Raw genomic sequence first — 24,314 nt, 5'->3', positions numbered from 1 at the left:
TACCTGTTGTAAACTTCAGATTTTATATTTGAAAACTCAACTAAAAAGTATTGTCATACACATATGTACATTCACTGTCCTACCATCTGTTGATACCTATATATTGGCATAGCACAAGGTAATGTTTTTCTCTGACAGATAATGATGTCTTTATATATACTAAATCCATTAGAAGTTGGATGCACACTGTTAGGTATTTTAGTATTAGATACATGACTTTCTTATTAGTTGTTATTGGCTATGAATAGATGTGAGTAACTGTGAGTACTCTCAGATCTGTACTGTGTGTCTTTTGTCTTTTTGTGCTTTAAATTGATCTGATGAGTTAAACCCTTTTCAACTGATTATTCCAGTTTGTTCTTGTGTTATCCTGTGACCATGGGGGTGACAGTGTAACATCACAAAATAAGAACAAACTATAGAAATCAGTTGCAAATGGCTTCACTCAATCGATCAGTACAAAAGCACAGAAAAATATTAACATAACAAGAGTGCACACGCTGAAATGTCTCGCCTGCTTATAACTGACCATTTTCTACATAAGGAAAGCCTGTACCAAGTCAGGAATATGAGAGTTGTTTTCCATTCGTTTGATGTGTTTGAGCTTTTGATTTTGCCATTTAATAAAGGACTTTCCGTTTTGATTTTTCATTGGAGTTCAGTATTTTTGCTATTTTAATTTTTGCTTTTATGTTGAAAGTCTGAAAGATAAAGGTTTTACTACAAGTAAACTTAACATTTTAAAATATCCATGACAATGAGGTCAAGGTCAGATAAATCCTGTCAGACAGATATGTGTACCCCTTACAATTATTTCATACACCATATATAGTTAACCTATTGCTTATGGTAATAAAAAAACAGACCAAAACACAAAAACTTAACATTGACCAATGAACCATGCATATGAGGTCAAGGTCGGATGATACCTGCCAGACAGACATGTACACCTTAAATTCATTCCATACACCATTTATAGTCAACTTACTGATTATAGAATCTGAGAAATGGAACTAATCATGTAACTTTAACCTTGATCACTGATCCATGAAATGAGATCAAGGTCAGATGAACTCTGTCTGAAGAACATGTAGACATTGTAAGGAAACCATATAACAAATATAGTTATCCTTTTACTCATATTAAGTGAGAAATTCAGATGACAAAAAAACTATAATTATATAGTTATCCCTATGTCTCACAAAAGTCGCAGGCGAGACAAAAACAATAAACACAAAGTACTGGCAGTTACTGAAAGCTAATTAAAAGCAAATGACAACTAATGAATAAATCATGTTATCCCATACTAAAGTATCAATCAGTACACATCCAACAGATTTAGGATAAGCCGACATCAACAGTCTGAAAACACATGATCTTGTGCAATGCCAAAATATAAGTAAACAGTATGTATAAATAAGAAGATGTTGTATGAGTGCCAATGAGACAACTATCCATTCAAGTCACAATGTGTTAAAAGTAAACAATTATAGGTCAAAGTACGGCCTTCAACACAGAGCCTTGGCTCACACCGAACAGCAAGCTATAAAGTATGGACTGAATGCAGGATTATGAGTTCTCATAACTGTACATACCCAAATATAACAATATATATTTAGGTTGTTTCAATATGTATTTCAAAACATGTGTCAAACTAGAGGAGGGGCCTCCGTGGCTGTGTGGTCTAAGTAGTAAAACATGTGTCAAACTAGAGGAGGGGCCTCCGTGGCTGTGTGGTCTAAGTAGTAAAACATGTGTCAAACTAGAGGAGGGGCCTTTGTGGCTGTGTGGTCTAAGTAGTTCAACTACTGTATTACTAGTTTGTCAACACTGAGGTTGTGAGTTAGAGTCCTGCACGTGGCAGGTGCGTTTGATGCCAACCTTAATTGACTAGGATTGTCAGTTTTTCTACTGAAGGTCGGTGGTTCTCTCTGGGCACTAAGGCTAAATCCTCCACCAATAAAAACTGACTGCCAAGAAAAAGCCAACAGTGCTGAAGATGGCATTAAACACCAACCAATTAATCAATCAAACTAGAAGATTGTGGTCACTGTTGCCATCACAGAGGGCCATCAGCATGTAAATAAGTAAATTGTGATGTAATTAGGGTTATTCTATGTATATGCACAGAGGTGTCCTAAGTAAAATTAAGTTTTTGATCATGATCATTAATGCATGGTCTTCTTTCATGTGCATGATACACTTTCTAGTAGTGGTGATTATTCATGCCAAATTTCATCCCTGAACTCCAATTTCAAAGCGGAAAATTTTCTGCAGAAGCGTTTCAATTAACAGTTTTCTTCCTTCACACCTTCTTGAAGTGGTGAAAAATCCTGCCAAGTTTGAACTAAATTACAGGTGAAACTAATTCATTCCTATGGCCATTTATTGACGACAAATTCTTTACCTGTATACTAAAATATCAAAATTTGGAGAAACTTTAATACACCAATTTTAAACTAAAAGTGAAATACTATTCCTGATAAAAAGCACATACATTATCTTCTGCTTATTTGAAAACTTGTGTTATTATTCAAGGTGTACATAAGGTGTGAAATCAAAAAATCGAAACCATGAACTACACCACTGTTCCAAATTGTCATCCACAAATTAAAGAAACTTTACAGCATGTCAGTTATGATGTTCACAGGGTTATGTCACATTGGAAAGAGGGAAAGTGTTAGACCTATCTACACAAATTTTTACATGATTTAGAAAACAAGTATATGTGTCCATACTATGCCCTGCTTGCTCTATCACTTTCTTAATCATCAATCAAACCCTTACAGGAGTAATGCCCTTGAATGATGATTTTTACCTGTTCTATAGTTTTGCAGAATCTACAGTAGATCGAGATTGACTGAGAGAAATTGAAAATTCCAAAAACAGTCAGCAGCATAAGGTCTACAAATAAGTCTACGATCAGCAAAACAAGATCTACAGACATTATCAGCAAAATAAGATATACAAATAAGTCAAAATATCATCATTGTCTGATATACAAATTAGTCACATGACTATTGACTGTTTTTTTGAGCTATTTCCCTTTAATGATGATATTTGCATTTTACTCCTATGTTCTATTTTTAGCAATGGTGGCAATGATGGTTGGCAGCTAGATCATCGAAAGTATGTTTTAAAAACAATAACTTTAGGATGATAGGTACAAGTTTGGTTCCCACTGACCCCTTAGTTTCAGAGGCAAATTGTTTTGTAAAAGAAACAAACAAGGGTTATCAAGAGATGAGAACAGCTCACATTGACCCTTTGGGCAAAAACAAAATAAGAGAATTCCTTCAACATAAGATATTCAGTTGTAATTTTTTTAACAAAAATTTAGGAGTGATAGCCATAATAGTATTTTGTGTGTTTTTAAAACATAGAACCTAGCTGAATGTGTTTGTAAATGTTCTACATAATTATAAACATCAATTACATTTTTTTTGTTGTTGTATTTTTCTCTACTTGTATTTTTTTTACAGACTTATCTACTGTTTCATTATTTTTAACAAATTTGTTCTCTTGGTGCATAGACAACAAACTACATTATATATAATACTGTTTGTTTATTGGTTGTAATAATCACCGATTGTATTTTGTTTAGATTTGTTTGTATTATTTGTAAGAATGTTTTGTAACAAATCTGACAAATCTTCGTCCTTACACAATAAATTACATTATATATAAATATATATATAATCCTGTGCATGTGAATTAATTTTTATACCTACATAATTATGTATATATGTTATATATCTCTATATTCGATAGAGACAATGACATTGAAGAAGGCTATTTGTCAATACAATTTCATAAATAACCATCATATATCATTGTTGTTGTGCAAATCGTCAAACTTATATAAATATATATAAAAAAATGTGTATGTTATGTACTGCTATTTATAGGCGCTAACATTATTTATTAATAATGTTGTTTATTTTATTCCTTGAATTTTTCTCCACCTGAGATTTGTTTACAGACTTATTTATTGTATCATTTGTAAGAAAGTCGTTTAACAAATTTGACCTTTTGGAGCCATAACAATAAACAACATTTATTAATATTATATAAAACGAATAACAGAAATCACCAAAAATACTGGACAGAACAAAAAAACACATCACTTACCACCAACTCTTGTGAAAAAAAGACCCAAACAAAAAAGTACACATATATACACATGACTTTTAGTTATTGTAAATTCATATTTGAGTGTATTTTTATTGTAATTGTTGAAAAATATGAACAAAACTGTGAGATTAATTTTTTGCAATTTCAGGAAATGCTGTATACAAATAATACTTGCAAGAGTTATAACTCTTGTAAAACCCATCCTGTTGCATTTTTGCAATTATTATTATAACAAAAATTTCTAAAATTACCATATGCAATTGTGTAGGTGTCATGAAAGATAGGGTCACTAGTTTATCAAACAACTGTACTAACATGTGTAAGGTTTCTCACCTTGATCCAAAAATAACACTGGATAAGTCTTCATGGTATGTTTCTGGTATTCTAGGCAAAAAAGAAATTATACCTATGTTAAAAAGGCCCAATAAAGTCATGCCAATAATTTTTTAATTATAATTCTGAGTGAAAGGAGTAGGCCCAGTAAGACCCCTTTTTGGCCCCAAAATAGAGCAGTTTTACAAAATTGTTAAAATGTAAATCTTTAGCTATTTATTGGAAAGAAGAATACTTCTGGGCTGTTTTTGACAATACAATGCACATGTATCAGATACTAGCATCATTAAGTCATGCTAAATTACTGAAATCTTCGAAATTTTAGCATTTTGGTTAATATTTAGACGGTTTCCGTCTGAAATGGAAGTGGCCGCATTTGTGTTCATTCTTAATATTTAAATGTAAGTTGTATTTAATGATAATACATAACATATAAAAAGGTTAAGAATGAACACGGATGCGGCCACTTTCATTTTTGACAAAAACCATCTGAAAAGTGACATATTATGGCAAATTTGATAGATTTTTCATATTTAAGCTTGAATTTGAGCGTCTTTAATGACTTTATCAGTTCAAATCTTTCACATAAACTAATTGAATCGACTGAAGTAGACACTTAAGTGTTTAAAAAGTGTTCAAAATCTTTCATCAGATGAACCTGAATTTTGAGGCCAAAATGGGCCCTTATCTTACTCCTTTAGCCATGTAGTATTTACATCAATTCTAACTCTAACAAAACTGGTCATAAAATAACTGGTAGTAAATCGTGCTGAAAGTGGTGTTAAATACAAACAATCAATGAATCAATCAATTAGATCTGAGAGACAGTAAGACTGTAAGCAACTGCAACTATTACATGTATCACCAAATGCCTTATAAGAAATAAATGGGGAATGTGTCCTTAAGACACAGATGATACCACTGCTTGCATATAACGTTATAAAAGGACATAATTCAAGAACGATAAAAGTGACACAACCCAAATTCGAACTTGGTCTTGTCTATTTTGTGGTAATAAGCATTGTGTATAAGTTTCATAACATTTGGTTGAGCCAAACTAATGTTAGAGAATGGAAACTAATTTTGGGATGTACGGACAGAACGGTATACCATAATAACCAGTTAACGGGCGTATAAAAAGGCTTTCATTATAAAATTCCAGACCATATTTCAATTCCATTCATAATACAGAGGTTGAGTAATTTGTACTGAAAGTTTTGGACTGACAAACACACAAGGTGAATGCAGTATAGCAAAATCTCCAGGAGTGGGGGTATAAAATTATAAGAATATCATGTTAATTTTAAAGATAATCAAATGTTGCTGTTTTGAGCATTGCTACTCTGTGCATTTAACACACTTTGACTTTTGGTCAAGTTATGCATGGACAATTACATTGCTATATAATAATTGTACTTACTGTAGTTCAACTAAATCATCTTTAAACATCTGAAACCAAAAGTAAAATAATTTATATGCAAGGCTGTCAACAAAAATCCAAATATAATGATGATTTATGTCAAACATAAATATGTTTAATAAACTTCCAAAGATTCTAATATTTTTTGTAATATTGATTTTCGACTCACAAATATCCAACATTAAAATTTAAACAAACTAGCTGCTGAAATATTACAGAAAAGCTGCAGACTACTTTCCCTCTTTATTACTACAAGAATAATTATGACTAAGGAATTTCAGTCTTTGCATTACAGTAGAAAACTTGAATTGTCTGCAGTCATAAATACAATATACAATTAAAAACCAATTGTTCAGAGAACAATTGAAGGTCTTTCCACCTGATACAATATATTTTGATGTTAAAAATGATAAAACTCAGTTAGAAATGAATTTTTCAGTGCCAAATGATAGCTTATTGTACGTTAAATTTATAAATACATGGTTTCTACACATTTTTGTTTGAAATAAGGGAGATAAGTTGTTACTTCTGGTTTGAAAAATGTCAAATTTGGTCTCATCTGATAGTTTACTTGACACTGATTCCAAAAATATATGTTTCTATGTACTTTTACATTAAATGAGTACAAAACATGGCTACTTCCGGTTTACAAAAGGTCATTTCCAGTTGATTTCTCCAAGGTCATATGACTTGCAACTTAATGCACAAAGTCCCATAAGTTTATTATGTATAAATTAAAAGTTAAAGCAAAGGTTAAAATCTAGAACGTCAAATCAAACTTTGACCTTGACCCCAATTTCAAGGTCATGAAACAAGGGTCTCAAATCAAAAGACTCTAGGCCTCTACTATATATTGTTAATGAGTTATAATTACCATACTACTAATATTAGATATAAAAGGGGCGTAAACTCCCATTAAATGTCTACGTACCCTTTCAACTAAAATTTATGTGTTACGACATGTCGCAACTAACAATTCTGTAAAAATATTTTGTCGATATCTTACAAGATTTCTGAAAATTAGTGATAACAAGCCAAATTCAAAATTTTGTACATGACCTTGACCTTTGACCTTGACCTCATTTTCATTTTTAAGGACCAAGGACCTCAAATCAAAAGACCCTAGGCCTCTATCACTTTTGGTTTTCCAGTTACATATACATTTCACTTATATCAAATACAAAAGAGGAAATAACTCTCATATGGAATCTCTATACGGCTTCGGTCAAAATTAAACAAACATCCTGAGGATCTAATGAGCAATTTGGAAAAAATGAATTTGTCGGTTTTTTGTACAGTTGCGAAGTTTTAGAAATAACAAGAAAAACAGTGTTCAGGGAGATAACTCTTATATGGAGTGTCAGTTTCAAAAGCGTAATAACTGTTCGATATCATATTCCAAATATCTAAGCAACATCTTGCGAAAAAACAAAACAGCCAAGGAAAAAAATTAGGCGGTAGGAAAAAAAAAAATAAAATAAATGTGGATAGTGTCCACATGTGGACACAGATGATGCCCCCGCTTGCATATCATATAGTTATAAAGGGACATAACTGAAGACGGTAAAAGTGACGCTACCTAAATTTGAACTTGATCTGAGTTTTGTGGTAATAAGCATTGTGTGTAAGTCTCATAACAATTGGTTGAGGCTAACTTAAATAGAGAACAGAAACTAAAAATTCAGCAATTTTTCTATTTGTAAACACGCATAACTCTAGAATGGTTGTGTATAAGTTTTATAACATTTGGTTGAGACAAACTAACAAATTCAGCAATTTTTATGTTTATAAAGGGACATAACTCAAGAATGGTAAAAGTGTCGCCACTTATTTGGTACTTAATCTGTATTATGTAGTAATAAGCATTGTGTATAAATTTCATAACATTTGGTTGAGGCAAACTAAAGTTAGAAAACGGAAACAAAAAAATTGTACTTGATCTTAGTTTTGTGGTAATTAATATTGTGTATATGTTTCATAATGTTTGGTTGGGGCAAACTTAAGTTACAAAATGGAAACTAAAAATTTGGCAATCTTTCGATTTATAAAGGGGCATAACTCAATAATTGTTAAAGTGACACTACCCAAATTCAACCTGATCTTTTTTATCAGTGGAAGTCAAAATTAAACATTACATTGTATAAAGCATTGATTGTAGTTGATTCAACTATAATCATGGACAAAGGAAGATAACTCCAATTTTAAAAATTACTTGATATTTAGAAGAAAATAAAAATTTTGCAATTTTTCCATTTATAAAGGGGCATAAGTCTAGAACGGTTAAAGTGACGCCACCAAAATTCAAACTTGATCTGTGTTTTGTGGTAATAAGCATTGTGTATAAGTTTCATAACATTTGGTTGAGGCAAACTTAAGTTAGAGAACGGAAACTAAAACAATGGATGTAATGAAAGAGCTGGACAGCTCTGATGGAAAAGATGGCTATTTTTCAGGGTATCCAATTTTAGTGCCATTTTTGCATGTATTTTTTCTTGTAAAATTTGTGTCATAAATTGTTTATAAATCTTCTTTTTTCTGATGGCATTCACTGCTGAGCTTTTCTTTATTTTTAATTAAATCTAAGTTCAAGTTATTGAGTGGTAAAAAATAGATTACCTGCAAGATAATTTTTATGTAGGAGTAACTGGCCTTTGACATTAACTCTTTTATCTGATATATATTTATTACTTGAAAAGAAATTTTAAGACAATGAATTTAATCATTGAAGATTTCAATATACCAAAAATTGTAAAGAGTTCCACTTAGGTCCATGTTATCCCCTCTCTAAATTTCATAGTATATACCTTTTCAAAGACTAACCTTTACATAACCTTGGATTAATTAATTTCTCCTTAGCAACTAATTTTGTTTGCAACAACATGTGAAAATTGCACACAGTGGCAAAACCTGCAAGGACTTGAGAACAATAGAAAAGTAACTGTTCTTATGAAAGAGTCAACAAAATCAATAGAAAATCAATACTGATGATGTTACTGATAAAAAGTTATTTCTAAACAAAACTTGCACATTTAAAGAAAGTATTTGTTAAACTGTGTTATTAGAAATATACATGGATATACATGATGCTTTATTTTCTTTATTTTTTATTATCGAGATCTTGTGAAACTGAGATTTAAAAAATGCTAATATTTACTGCATATTGATAAAACAAATAAAACAAATTGGAAAAAATAATGTACATAAAGAATCTAAAGCTCTTTCAAGTCACCAATTTTCTGAGTGTTCCACATTATCCTTAGAATGTTACAATTTCCCAGATATACCTATTTTCCACATCTAAGTTTTGGAGTATGCCGGTCTGCTTTAGTCAAATGAATTTTCAATATAGAAATATTGTCTTTGCTTTGATTTAAAATTGTGTCTGTGCAGATTAAAAATTAAAGATAAATATTTTTACAAAGTAGGATATCTGTTAAAAATTTTTTACTATATTTTTTACCATGTTAAAAATGGGTTGTTTCGATTTTTGTAAGTGTTTTTGGGGTCTTCTTGATGTATTTGCATTCAATGTTTACAACGGGATAATTATAGGTCCCTTTGAATTTGCTTAGTAACTTAGTTCATCTATGCTGCATATCCATTGATTCTTTTTGGTAAATTTTCCTGAACTTTGCTAATCTAGCTGCATACATATACAGAAAATTGGCATGTTCCAGAGAGGTATACAGCTGGTAGAAAAAAATTTAATTGAAGTTAGTACAATGTACTAGAGGAATTTATTTGCATAGGAACATTTTAAACCAATTTCACACAAAGCTCATATTGCCTGCTTTATTTGTCATTTGCTATATTAGAAGGGAATTGACAACATTATATGAAAATTTTGTTTTCATTTCATTTCAATTTATTTTTATTGTTACTATTTAAAAGAAAGTTTTCTTGTGAATTTATTATTAATTAATAAGCATCCTTGCTAAAACAAAACAAACATTGAAAAGACCACTTTTTCAGTGTTTCCAAGGGAGGTAATATTTTGACTCTAGATTTCCATCTGCACAAAGAGAACAAACCTAAATTAAAAGAATTAAGGTAGAAGGGGGTCTAAATTAAAAAACAATAGATCTTTTTAATACTTTGCCAAAATGTAGTCAATATTATGCAATTTTCAAAAATATAATAAAAAGTATAGATCACAAAGCTTTTTTAAAGCAACAGGTTGTGCTAAATTCTCAGATTGTATAAAGATTATACATGTATAAAACAATTTTATGTGAAAAGAAAGAAACAAAACCATAGAGATTTAAAATTAAAAAAAAAAAAGTTATCTGCATTTTTTGGTAAAAAGCATTGTGTATAAGTTTCATAACATTTGGTTGAGGCAAACTCAAGTTAGAGAACGGAAACCAATTTTGGGACGTACGTACTTACGTACAGACGGACAAGGGTAAAACTTAATGCCCCCACCGCTACGGCGGGGGTATAGATATTTCTTTTAATGTGCTTTCAGAAAATAAAAATAATAAATTGCTCTGCTGGGTGCAGCTTAATACAACCACAGAGGTCAAACCCTGAACAGTTGGGGCTAGTATGGAAACTACATTCACACTTGATAAAGCTCTGAATTTGTATTGTGATTAAATATTTGACACAGCATAGGTTTCTGACACAGAATGAATGTGGTAAAAGAACTTAAAAATTTTAAATTGGACATTGATCTATTATGATCCAATATCCAAAATCTAAATACATGGTTAGATTCAGCATATCAAAGAACTCCGAGAATTCAATTTTTGATGAAATCAAACAAATGTTTAAGTATTTGACCCTTTGGACCTCAATGTAGACCAATTTGACAATGGCATCCAAAATCAAAAATCTAAATACACAGTAAGATTCAGCATATCAAAGAACCCCAAATATTCAATTTTTGTTGAATTCAAACAAAGTTTAATTTTGGATCCTGATTTGGACCAACTTGAAAACTGGGACAGATATCAAAAATCTTAATACATTTTCAGATTCAGCATATCAAAGAATCCCAATAATTGAATTTTTTTCAAAATCAAACTAAGTCTAATTTTTACCCATTGGACCTTAATGTGGACCAATTTGAAAACCGGGCCCAAAATCAAAAATCTAAATACACATTTAGAATCAGCATATCAGAGAACCCCATATATTCAATTTTTGATACAGCTCTGAAAATTTTGTGGTCCTATAAAAATTGGGATCATTAGAATTCTTTTTCCTGTTACAAAACAAATTAGTTAAATGCAATAAATATTTCTTATTAAAATTAATATTATTTGAGTTATCGCCCCTTGAATCAAACAAAAAATATTCTGCATTTGTACAAAAAACAGTTGTAACTATAAGATAAATCGCTTAGTTAAATTAGACAACTTCTTCAATTAGACAAAAAAATTTACAAATGAATTGCATTCCTCTCTGAAAATAAGCAAATTTCATTAAAAGGTCTTGACCAATTGATTTCTGATATCTAAAACTTGAAAACTGGGCCTTAAATCAAAAATCTAAATATATGTCTAGATTCGGCATATCAAAAAATCCCAATATTTCAATTTTTTGTGAAATCAAACAAACAAATAAACCAAAAAAGTTTAATTTTGGACCCTTTGGACCTCAATGTGGACCAATTTAAAAACAGGGCCCAAAATCTAAGTTAAATGAATTGCATATTCCTCTCTGAAAATAAGCATATTTCAAAAAAAGGTCTTAACCAATTGATTTCTGCTTTTTAAAAATCCAAGATGGCAGACTTAGACACCAGATCTACCTTAAACAGGATTTTGTTTTGAAAAACTGAGAGTAAAAAAAAACAACTGTCAATTTTCATTCATAAATATTGTAATTTCCTATATTACCATGGATTACCCCATAATCAATTTCTCATTAGCAACTAATTATTTTTGCAAAAAGATAGACACTCCTTTGTCTTTTTCATATATTTTGAGGTACATTAGTCAATAAATTGCTTTGCCGAGCCCACCTGGATACGACCGCAGAGGTCCAACCCTGAACAGTTGGGGCAAAAAAATGGACACAATAATCGCGCTTGATACAGGTCTGAATTTGGATTGTAATTAAATATTTGACACATAATAGGTTTCTGACACAGAATAACAGTCAAAGAACTTAGAATTGGTTATATGATTTGAATTTATATTCAATTTTTTGCTTTTGTGCAATACACTATGCTGTTGCGAATTGACCCCCCCCCCCCCCTTTTTTTTTGCAAAAAAAATAAAATATTTGAAGAAATTTTCTTTTTATTTCTTAAATCTGAAATGAGAAAAAATCCCCACCCCCTTTTTCCCCCAAAAAATTTTTTTCCCTCAAGATATGGTCATAATCTCAATTCAAATTTCCAATGGAGTTTGCAACGATAATTACCCATTTAAATACATCATAAAAGTCTTAAAATAGATAAAATGCTCCGCAGGGCGCAGCTTGATACGACCGCAGAGGTCGAACCCTGAACAGTTGGGGCAAGTATGGACACAACATTCAAGCTTGATACAGCTTTGCATTTGGATTGTGATTAAATATTTGACACAGCATAGGTTTCTGACACTGAATGAATGTGGTCTAAGAACTTAAAAATTTTAAATTGGACATTCACCTATTATGGTCCAATATCCAAAATCTAAATACATGGTTAGATTCAGCATATCAAAGAACCCCAAGAATTCAATTTTTGATGAAATCAAACAAAGTTTAATTTTGGACCCTTTTGACCTTAATGTGGACAAAGTTGATAACAGGGCCCAAAAATCAAAAATCTAAATACATGGTTAGATTCAGCATATCAAAGAACCCCATATATTCAATTTTTGTTGAAATCAAGCTAAGTTTAATTTAGGACCCTTTGGACCTTAATGTAGACCAATTTGAAAACGGAACCAAAAATTAAGAATCTAAGTACACGGTTAGATTCGGCATATCAAAGAACCCCAATAATTCAATTTTTGATGAAATCAAACAAAGTTTAATTTTGGACCCTTTGGACCTCAATGTGGACCAATTTAAAAACGGGGCCCAAAATCCAAAAACTTAATACATGGTTAGATTCAGCATATTAAAGAACCCCAAGAATTCAAGAATAAAACCCCATTGAAATTGGTCAAGAAATAAGCAATTTATACGAAGTATCTTCTTTTGCACAATACTGTGCAATTAAATATTTCTTGCTATTGGGCAATACTGTACAACTGACAATTTCTTGCTATTGCGCAATATTGTGCTATTGGATATTTCTTGCTATTGCGCAATACTGTGCAATTGAAGATTTCTTGCTATTGCGCCTATTGTGCAATTGAAGATTTCTTGCTATTGTGCAATTGAAAATTTCATGCTATTGCACAATAATTTACACATCCTGTTTGGTGTGTATCTCCTACCATATCATTATTATTTGCTTTTAAATATAAATCAGAAATAGCCAACTTAAAATGGAAAATTTTAAAAGAAAAAAAAAAGGAAAAAAAGAAAAAAAAGGAAAAAAAAAAAAATCCCCCCCCCAAATTTTTTGAACCCCCTTTTGATTCATCACCCCCAAACTCAATCCCAGCCTTCCCTTTGTGGTATGGTACTTTGCAGTACAATTTCAGAGAGATCCATACACTTGAACACAAGTTATTGTCTGGAAACTAGAAAAATGTGTTTTTTTCCCCTTTTTGGCCCCAAATTCCTAAACGTTTAGGACAATTACCCCCAAACGCAAACCCAGCTTTCCCTTTGTGATATGGAACCTTGTAGTACAATTTCAGAAAGATCCATACACTTACACACAAGTTATTGTCCAGAAACTAGAAAAATGCTTGTTTTTTGCCCCTTTTTGGCCCCTAATTCCTAAAATATTGAGGCAATTACCCCCATCATCAATCCCAGCATTCCCTTTGTGGTATGGTACCTTGCAGTACAATTTCAGAGAGATCCATACACTTGAACACAAGTTATTGTCTGGAAACTAGAAAAATGCTTATTTTTGGCCCCTTTTTGGCCCCCAATTCCTAAACGTTTCGGCAATTACCCCCAAACTCAATTCCAGCTTTCCCTTTGTGATATGGAACCTTGTAGTACAATTTCAGAAAGATCCATACACTTACACACAAGTTATTGTCATGAAACTAGAAAAATGCTTGTTTTTTGTCCCTTTTTTGGCCCCTAATTCCTAAAATTTTGAGGCAATTACCCCAAAAATCAATCCCAGCATTCCTTTTGTGATATGGAACCTTGTGGTACAATGTCAGAGAGATCCATACACTAACACACAAGTTATGTCTGGAAGTTACAAAAATGCTTATTTTTGGCCCCTTTTTGGCCCCTAATTCTTTTACTGTTGGTACCATAACCCCCAAAATCAATCCCAACCTTCCTTTTGTGGTATTGAACCTTGTGGTAAAATTTCATAGAGATCCATTCACTTAAACTAAAGTTAGAGTGCGAAAACCAATGTGTCTTCGGATGACGGCAGACGACGACGACAACGTAACGACGAAGACTACGCCAACGTCATACCAATATACGACCACAAAAATTTTTTTGCGGTCGTATAAAAAAGACATTCATAATCATGCCTAAAATTAATATTCCTTAATCAGCATTTTTAAATAGTAACTTCTTAAAATAAATTGACAGCTAATTACCTCAAGACAATGTAACATTTCTTTATACATAATTCAAAAGCAGTGTAAGGGAGGTAATCCAAACATAACATTGTACTTTTTTTAATTGTCCATTAACCAGGAAACCCTTGTTTTTCCCCCTTTTTTGCCCCTAATTTCTAAAAGGTTTGAACCATAACCCCCCCAAAGCCAATCCTAACCATCCCTTTGTGGTATGGAAACTTGTGGTATAATTTCAGAGAGATCCATACACCGTTCCACAAGTCATGTCTGGAAACTAGAAAAATGCTTATTTGGGCCCCTTTTTGGCCCCTAATTCCTAAACTGTTAGGACTATATCCCCCAAAATCAATCCCAACCTTCCTTTTGTGGTTATAAACCTTAAATTTCATAGATTTCTATTTACATTAACTAAAGTTATTGTCCGGAAACCAAATGTCTTCGGACAAAGACGATGACGTGATACCAATATACGACCGCAAAATTTTTTGCGGTCATATAAAAAAATGAAGACAATTGGCTTCTATATTAATAAGATTTAAAACAAAAACAAGTGTAACTAGAGGCTCCAAGTAGCTTATAGGTTGCTCACCTGACAATTTAGCAGCATCTGATACAACAAAGCAGGATAATTTGTGTAGAATGGGAACTTGTGTGGGCCAAAATCTTGTCTTACAATTTAGTTTAGTTTAGAGTTTTAGTCAATCCATTTTAAAAGCTTTCAAGATAATAGGCAAAAACTTTTTAAAAATTGATTCAGAGGTAACAACTCATGAAATGAGTCAATTGACAATTTCAATCATATTGAATTATTTGTAGATCTTGATCTTGATTTGTTGATCATTTTTAGTTGTTTACAAATACACTATATCTACTATAGTTTCTACAAAAACACCATTTAATGGCAATGACTCATATTAGGAGTAGACTGATGTTTTCAATGTTGACTTATTCTAAATCTTATTTTGCTGATCATTTTTACTGCATTCAGTTTTTCTCTATTTATAATTATAGTTGTCAAGATACCGAAGATTCGTTTATTTACATGGGGACCAATTTATGTGGATTTTCATTTATTTACATGGGTACCAATTTATGAGATTGAATAAAAAATAGATTTTCGTTGTTACTTGATGTTATGGTTTTGGCAAACTTTGCATACAATCCCATATTCGAATCCAGGGGGGCCCTGGGGAGCCCGGGCCCCCCCTTTTGTGGGAAAAATTTGGTTGATTATATAGGGAATCACTGAAGCATGACTTATGAATACCATATATCAGATTTTTTCTGCATCTGCTTTTTTAGCGAGTAGATGACAAAATGCTGTCTCTAAAAACACTGCAAAGCACCTCCTTTGTGCACAAAGAACCACAAAGGAGTTTGATAAAAGCACAAATGACCTTAAATTGTTTATAAAATGTGGGAAAATTGATTTCATACGAAAAAAAAATATTTGATTTTTATTAAAATACTTGAGTTAAATTGGTATTAAAATTGAAGATTTACAAAACCGTGCTCTGAAATTGATACATATGCATAAGATTACAGCACTTTTCAAGAAGATTTTATTATACATATATATATTGAAAAATATTGAGAAAACATAAATATATAAATAAAGACAGGACATTAAACCGAAAAAAATAAAGCAAATACTGTTTGTAAAGATTTCAATTCCACAAATAATAAGTATTGTATAAAACTATAATGAGGACTTGATTGCGCTTGGGATGAACAAACCGTTATAAATTCTTTACAGTTAATTATCAGTGTTAAAAGGCAGTCATTAAAAATAATAACATTGTTAAAAAAACAAGCATTCTGAGAGTATTGCATGGCAATACATAGTCCCCTACCAGTTAATAATTCATTGTACTGGAACAAAATTCTAACTTGATTTATAACTTTGCATGGTGTAAACTATATAACAAATATCAAGTCAATATCTTCAAGCAAGACAAAAAAAGTGTGGAAAACTGATTATTTGAGTGAATTTTCTAAGTCCAAGGACCATAACTCTGCACAAAATCATCAGACTGGACTCTTCAAGCATGAAAAAAAAAAGTGCGGAAAACTGATTATTTGAGTGAATTTAAATTTTCTAAGTCCAAGGACTATCAACTGTGCACAAAATCATCAGACCGGAACATAATTCGAACTTGATCTGTAACTTGTCATGATAAAAGTAGTTACCAAATTTCAAATCAATATCTTCAATCAGGTAAAAAAAAAGTGTGGAAAACTGATTTGCTGGACTGACGGATGGACAGACAGACAGACAAACAGACGGAGTGCAAACCTAAAGTCCCCTTCGATTTCGAGAAATATAAACCATTTTACTCAAAATTTTATAAGAAAATACAAAATGAGAGAGTTCTTCATTGAAACATTCAAAGCTATACAAATTCAGCATGATTCACTCTCAATACAACTACGTGTCAAGTTTATCTAGACTTCAACAGGTATATTTTCTTTTTGCTTACTTTCAGAGCAAATTATTGATCTTAAATTATATATATTTTATTTTCATCTTCATTGCTAAGGAAATTGAAAACTTATTCTTATTTTTTATTATTTATCTAAATATATGATAAATCTAATTAACAAGCTACTTAGCGTAGACGATTCATTATACGGTATTTATTTCTTTTCATTTTATTAATAGTTAACCATTTACAAAAAATCTACTTGTTACTGTCAGAATTTCTTTTCAAAAGTTTGAAAAACTAAATTTTTATATTGCGAATGTTAAAATTTTCAAAATGATATATGATTTTGTCAATCTATATATAATCAATTATGTGTGAATTTTATTAGGACTCAAATAGCAGAAAGTAAATTTCAGAAAAACTACTTGTTAAAATAATTAATTTCATTTCAATGCTTACTTGATCTATAACTTGTCAAGGTGTAAAATATATAACAAATATCAAGTCAATATCTCCAAGCATGATGAAAAAAATGTGGAAAATTGTTTATTTGAGTGAATTTGAGTCCAAGGACCATAACTCTGCACAAAATCATCAGATCGAACAAAATTTGAAATTGATCTGTAACTTGTCATGATAAAACTATAAACCAATCATAAAATCAATATCTTCAAGCATGACAAAAAAAAGGCGGAAAACTGATTATTTGAGTGAATTTGAGTTCAAGGACCATAACTCTGCACAAAATCCCCAAACCTGAACAAAATTCAAACTTGATCTGTAACTTGTTATGATAAAACTATAGACCAAATATGAAATCAATATCTTCAAGCACGAAGAAAAAAAGTGTGGAAAACTTATTTGCCGGACTGCCGGATGGACAGACAGACAGACAGACAGACAGACAGACAGACAGACAGACAGACAGAGTGCAAACCTAAAGTCCCATTCGACTTCGTCTGTAGGGGACTAATAAAAGATTGAGATAATGGATATATGTCACTAACAAGCAACCCAACAACACAAATAACCAAAAAAACAGCTCTAAAGACTTTTTTATTGCGCTGTGTATACTTTTTTGTCCCTCGTAGCAATTAAAGATTCGTAAATGTATTCAAAGACACTCAGTTACTTTAATACCAGTTCCTTTTGCATCTTGTGAAACATTTTCTTCATAGCAATTATGATCCGTAAAGTAAGAAAATCTGACACCATAGATTTCGACACCAAGTCCAATGAACTTTGTAACAGCTTTCCGTGTTTTGCAAATTATTACGAAACTCAGATGAGACTTAATAAAATGCTCTGCTAGGTGCAGGTTGATACGACCGCAGAGGTCGAACCCTGAACAGTTGGGGCAAGTATGGACACAACATTCAAGCTTGATACAGCTCTGAATTTAGATTGTGATTAAATATTTGACACAGCATAGGTTTCTGACACAGAATGAATGTGGTCTAAGAACTTAAAATTTTTTAATTTACCTATTATGGTCCAATATCCAAAATCTAAATACATGATTAGAATCAGCATATCAAAGAATCCCAAGAATTCAATTTTTGATGAAATCAAACAAGTTTAATTTTGGACCCTTTTGACCTCAATGTGGACCAATTTGATAACGGGGCCCAAAAATCAAAATACATGGTTAGATTCAGCATATCAAAGAACCCCATATATTCAATTTTTGTTGAAATCAAACAAAGTTTAATTTTGGACCCCAACTTAGACAAACTTGAAAACTGGGCCCATAATCAAAAATCATAACACATGTTAAGATTCAGCATATCAAAGAACCCCAAGAATTCAATTTTTGTTAAAATCAAACTAAGTTTAATTTTGGACCCTTTGGACCTTAATGTAGACCAATTTAAAAAACGGGACCCAAAATTAAAAATCTAAATACACGGTTAGATTTGGCATATCAAATAACCCCAATAATTCAATTTTTGATGAAATCAAACAAAGTTTAGTTCTGGACCCTTTTGACCTCAATATGATCCAATTTGATAGCGGGGCCCACAAATAAAAAATCTAAATATATGGTTAGATTTAGCATATCAAAGAACCCCATATACTCAATTTTTGTTGAAATCAAACAAAGTTTAATTTTGGACCCCAATTTGGACCAACTTGAAAACTTGGCCCAAAATCTTTTTTTCCAAAAAATTTTCTTTTTAATTTCTGAAATCTGAAATGAGAAAAAATCCCCCCCCCCCCCCCCTCCTTTTTCCCTCCAAAAAATTCTTTCCCTCAAGATACGGTCATAATCTCAATTCAATGGAGTTTGCAACCATAATTATCCATTTAAATTTACCATAGTGCTTACTTAATCTATTTTATAATAGAATTCAAAATATGGTGTCAAATCTTTCATATGGATTTTTTTGTAAAAAAACAACATTTGCCGATATTTTTACTGGTCTTCCTTTATAAATATGCATTTCTTTAAACATAATTTAAAAGCAGTGTAAGGGAAGTAATCAAAACGTTGTATTTGGATTACCTCCCTTACACTGTTTTAAATTGTCTTAATTGTTCATTAACCATTACTTTATACATCATTTAAAAGCAGTGTAAGGGAGGTAATTCAAATGATGTATTTGATTTATCTCCCTTACACTGCTTTAAATTATGTTTTGTACTAAAGTATTTGTCCATTAACCAGGACAACCTTGTTTTTCCCCCTTTTTCGCCCCTAATTCCTAAACAGTTTGAGCCATAACCCCCCAAAGCAAATCCTAACCATCCCTTTGTGTTATGGAAACTTGTGGTATAATTTCAGAGAGATCCATACACGGTTCCACAAGTTATTGTCTGGAAACTAGAAAATGCTTATTTTTGGCCCCTAATTCCTTAACTGTTGGTACCATAACCCCCAAAATCAACCCCAACCTTCCTTTTGTGGTATTTAACCTTATGGTAAAATTTCATAGAGATCCATTCACTTAAACTAAAGTTATAGTGCGAAAACCAATGTGTCTTCTGAGGAGGACGACGACGACGCCAACGTCATACCAATATACGACCACAAAAAATATTTGCGATCGTATAAAAACTGTTTGTTCAATTCATATGTTAATCAACCATATCGCAAATATGACTCTAACATACTCTTGACAAACTATACTTGTGAGTCGATGAACCACCACTTTAAGGTAGCTCTTAACTGGAAATCTCACCAATTACCGGAACTGCTAGAGAAAATTTACAATGTCATCCAACTTCACCACACAGAAGACGAAGAATAGTTGGCAACGGCAATTACGAACTTTTTGAAAATTTCAAGAAACACAAAATACAACATTCCAAATGGCACAGTATTTCCCAAATTGAAAAAGAAGTGCTTTACAGAAAGCTTGCCACTGACAAGAAGTTCAGTGACAATATGATAAGAGTGGCAAATGGTTTTGCAATACCGAAGGTAAAACGTCTAGCCAAGAAGCCTGGGCAACGTCACAGGCCAAGGTCAGCTGCAGAGAGGACAAAACCAAAATTCTTAATGTTATCGTAAAATCATATGTATTTTCACTATCTTAATAAATCACAAAAGGAAATATAAAGTTTTGACTTTTTTGTTATAATGCAAGTACTCTTACATCTGACACTAAAATATATTACCATACGTAAAAGAAAACAAACTGATGATGATAGACGAGACCAAAAAAAACAGTTAAACATTGGTATCATTACATAATTTTTGTAGTTTTGGTAAAGTCTCTATCTAAAATTACAACATCAAAATATTAAGAATAACAAGCATTCTGTGAGTATTGCATGGCAATACATAGTCCCCTACTGGTTACAAATTCATTGTAATGGAACGGAATTCTAACTTGATCTATAACTTGTCAATGTGTAAACTACATAAAAATATCAAGTCAAAATCTTTAAGCATGACGAAAAAAACTGTTGAAAACTGATTATTTAAGTGAATTGTTGAAAACTGATTATTTAAGTGAATTTTCTATGTCCAAAGACCATAACTCTGCACAAAATTATCAGACTGGAACAAAATTCCAACTTGATCTGTAACTTGTCATGATAAAACTATATACTAATTATCAAATCAATATCTTCAAGAATGACATACAAACCTACCACTAAATTCTTCAAACAATTTACCAAAGAAAAGGAAAAAAATCCAAAACGTCATTTTGTCTTTTAAAAGTCTTTTAAAAAAATGAGTTATTTCCCTTTGAACAGAAATCTATAAATTAATAAGTATTTCATCAAAAATTTAATTCTAGGGAAAGGGCTTTAACTGAACAAAGAGAAAAGCTAAAATCTTGAAAATTTAACTTGACCTGTAACTTGTCATGATAAATCAATAAACCAAATATCAAATCAATATCTTCAAGCATGAAGAAAAAAAGTCTGGATAACTGATTTGCCGGACTGACAGATGGACAGACAGACAGATGGATGGAGTGCAAACCTACAGTCCCCTTCGACTTCGTCGGTAGGGGACTAATAATTAACATTTTTATCATTTATATTATTTTATAACTATTCAAAAATTCACAGACATGAGCTATCACATAACCTGGATATAAAGACGGTTCCAAACCGATAACGGTGATAATACCAAATTGTACATTATTAAAATCACAATTTTTATTGAAATTGGTTTTTGTTTTTACATTTTTCTTCAGGAATTATATTATTTCTATGCTTTAAAGGGAATTTCAGGTCCTTTGTGCTCTTCTCAAACTACTTTGTGGTCCTTTGTGCACAAAGGAGGTCCTTTGTGCTGATTGGGAAAATACACATGAAAAAATCACTGTTGTGTATAATAAGATGTTAACAACATAAACTTGATTGACTGACAAATAAAATCGATGACAAATAAATATGAATTATTACAAACTTTAAAAATACACATATTTTGGAGAATATTAAAGGAAAGTAAATTATGTGCATTGTGCATCACAGCATGCTAAAATATTGATAGTTTTGATCATTTTTATGACGGTATAACAGAACATTTTAAAAGTATATGAATGCAAATATCCGTGTAAATGTGATTTAATTTAGTTTTGTTTTTTTTTCATTTTATGCAAAATGTTCCGGTTTTGACAGCTAATTAACAGTATTGTACATGTCACTGCATGATTGCTGTGTTGTCAAAAGGTATGACATGTATGATTAGCCAATTTAATTCTGATGAAAACAGAGATCTTAATTAAATATATGTACATTCTTGTGATCTGTCAATCAACTCAAAAGACTGATTTTATATATAATGATATTTCACCTTTAGAAAAGAGTTTACACATCAATTCTGTGTATACTTGATAATTAACAGTATAATGTATGAAAATATTTAAACATCAATAAATTTTCTTTAGCTGCCGAGAACAAAGCAAAAATTAAACACATGTGAACAAAACCTGATATAAATAATTAATGAATTCACAGTTATTGCCAAAAACACAATTGGCCCACACAAGTTCCCATTTTACACAAAACAGGCTATTATTTGAACTTGGAATTATTTTTAATTATGGAATTTGCATAATTTCTTGTGCTTGAATTTTTTGATAAAATCCTTGTTTATTTGTTATGTTTTGAGTGGTTCATAACACTTTCCATATAATGTATTTTGTATAGATAGTGTTGTGCGCGGCACAATACATTCTATTGAAAATGTACTATCTTCTTTGTAATAGAAAGTGTTGTGCGCCGCACAGAACATTGAAGTACAGAATAAACATGGAATTTATTAAAAATTTCCAGCACAAGAAATTATGCAAATTCCATAATTAAAAATAATTCCAAGTTCAAATAATAGCCTGTTACAAGTATTCTTGCGGATCATTTTTGCAATAAAAGTTCAATCTATCTATTACACAGTTTTTCAAGGTAGTAGTTCAAGAGCAAAACTTATTTAAGGTCAGTAATTCCAATAAGGAGTCTGAAAGTTTTGGTCAAAATAGGCTGTGGGATGAGATTCAGAACATTTTTGCTTGTGCCAGATTTTCTCTTTCATTGTTTCATTAGACAATACTTCAATTATTCCCTATGTTCTATTTTTAGCCATGGTTTCAATGTTAGTTGGCAGATGAGATTGTCAGACATATTTTGTTAAATACTGTAAATTCAGAAATTATTGAATGCATTTATTATTGTGATTTTTGAAGAATGGACAAAAATGCGAGATTAATTATTGCGATGTCAGGAAAATCTGCATACAGATATATGTACAAGATATCAGAACACAAGTTCTTATTATTGCGATACTCACCTAGTTGCTAGTTGCATTATTCCCATTAATAAAAACCTCGCAATAATTTTTGAATTTACAGTTGATACTCCAAGGATGTTTGTGACCAAGTTTTGTTCAAATTGGCCTTACAGTTACAGAGGAGATGATTTTTTTAAGTTAACAGACAACGATGGACAACAGATGAAGGAGGAAAAGTGATGAGAATAACTCCCACTGGCATTTTTCAAAAATATTTACAGATATTTTAATCTTGATCTCTAATGCAAAAACCATAACTCTGGAAAATGAGAACATCTGAACAACAAAATTATCAAACTGAATGAATACGAAGTACTTTTATGTATAAACAATTGTCACTTTTCATTCATAAATACTATAATTTTTTTCATTCATAAATACTATAATTATTTTACCATTGATAAATCATTTTCTCATTATTTATGCAAAAAAATGTCATTAAATTAGTCATGCCTTGGTCTATTTTATACATTTTAAAAACATATATATGTCAAATGATAATTGTGTTTCTCTTAATTAGTTATACCAAAAAAAATTTGAAAATGTATAAAAATATTAAGATAGTTTTATTTTGCTCTCCAATCCAAACAAGATGCACTGTAAGCTACTGTTCACTTATAAATACTCCTGACCTGCTTTTGAAAGTAGAAAAAACATGGAACAATAGATGTTTTTTGTGCATAGCTGGAAATTATAGGAGATAGAGAAAATATCATCATATCAAAAGTACTGAAAATTCAGATATTATTGTGTGCATTTATTATTGCAACTTTGAAGATTGGATAAAAATGAGAGTTTATTTATTGCAATTTTATGAAAAGCTACATACAAATATATGTATTTAATATCAGAATGCGAGTTCTTATTATTGCGATACTCAAGTAGTCACATTATTAGCATTAAATAACAAGAATGTGTCTATAGTACACAGATGCCCCACTCGCACTATCATTTTCTATGTTCAGTGGACAGTGAAATTGGGGTCAAAACTCTAATTTGGCATTAAGATTTGAAAGATCATATCATAGGGAACATGTGTACTAAGTTTCAAGTTGATTGGACTTCAACTTCATCAAAAACTACTTTGACCAAAAACTTTAACCTGAAGTGGGACAGACGGATGGACTGACAAACAGACGGAC

At 31.3% G+C, this 24,314-nt stretch overlaps 1 protein-coding gene across 1 annotated transcript in view; it reads right to left on the bottom strand.

Annotated features, from left to right (window-relative positions):
- The window catches only part of LOC127715488 (COMM domain-containing protein 5-like), a 61,733-nt gene that overhangs the window by 25,806 nt on the left and 11,613 nt on the right, over window positions 1-24,314 (bottom strand). The window contains exons 3-4 of the mRNA XM_052221549.1: window positions 5,888-5,916; window positions 4,468-4,518 (exon numbers count right to left, since the gene is read on the bottom strand). Of these exons, the coding sequence (XP_052077509.1) occupies window positions 4,468-4,518; window positions 5,888-5,916 (80 nt within the window). The remainder of the gene's footprint in view (window positions 1-4,467; window positions 4,519-5,887; window positions 5,917-24,314) is intronic.

Source organism: Mytilus californianus, unplaced genomic scaffold (assembly GCF_021869535.1).
Source record: "Mytilus californianus isolate M0D057914Y unplaced genomic scaffold, xbMytCali1.0.p SCAF_9, whole genome shotgun sequence".
Taxonomy (NCBI): domain Eukaryota; kingdom Metazoa; phylum Mollusca; class Bivalvia; order Mytilida; family Mytilidae; genus Mytilus; species Mytilus californianus.
This window is presented reverse-complemented; position numbering and strand designations above follow the sequence as displayed.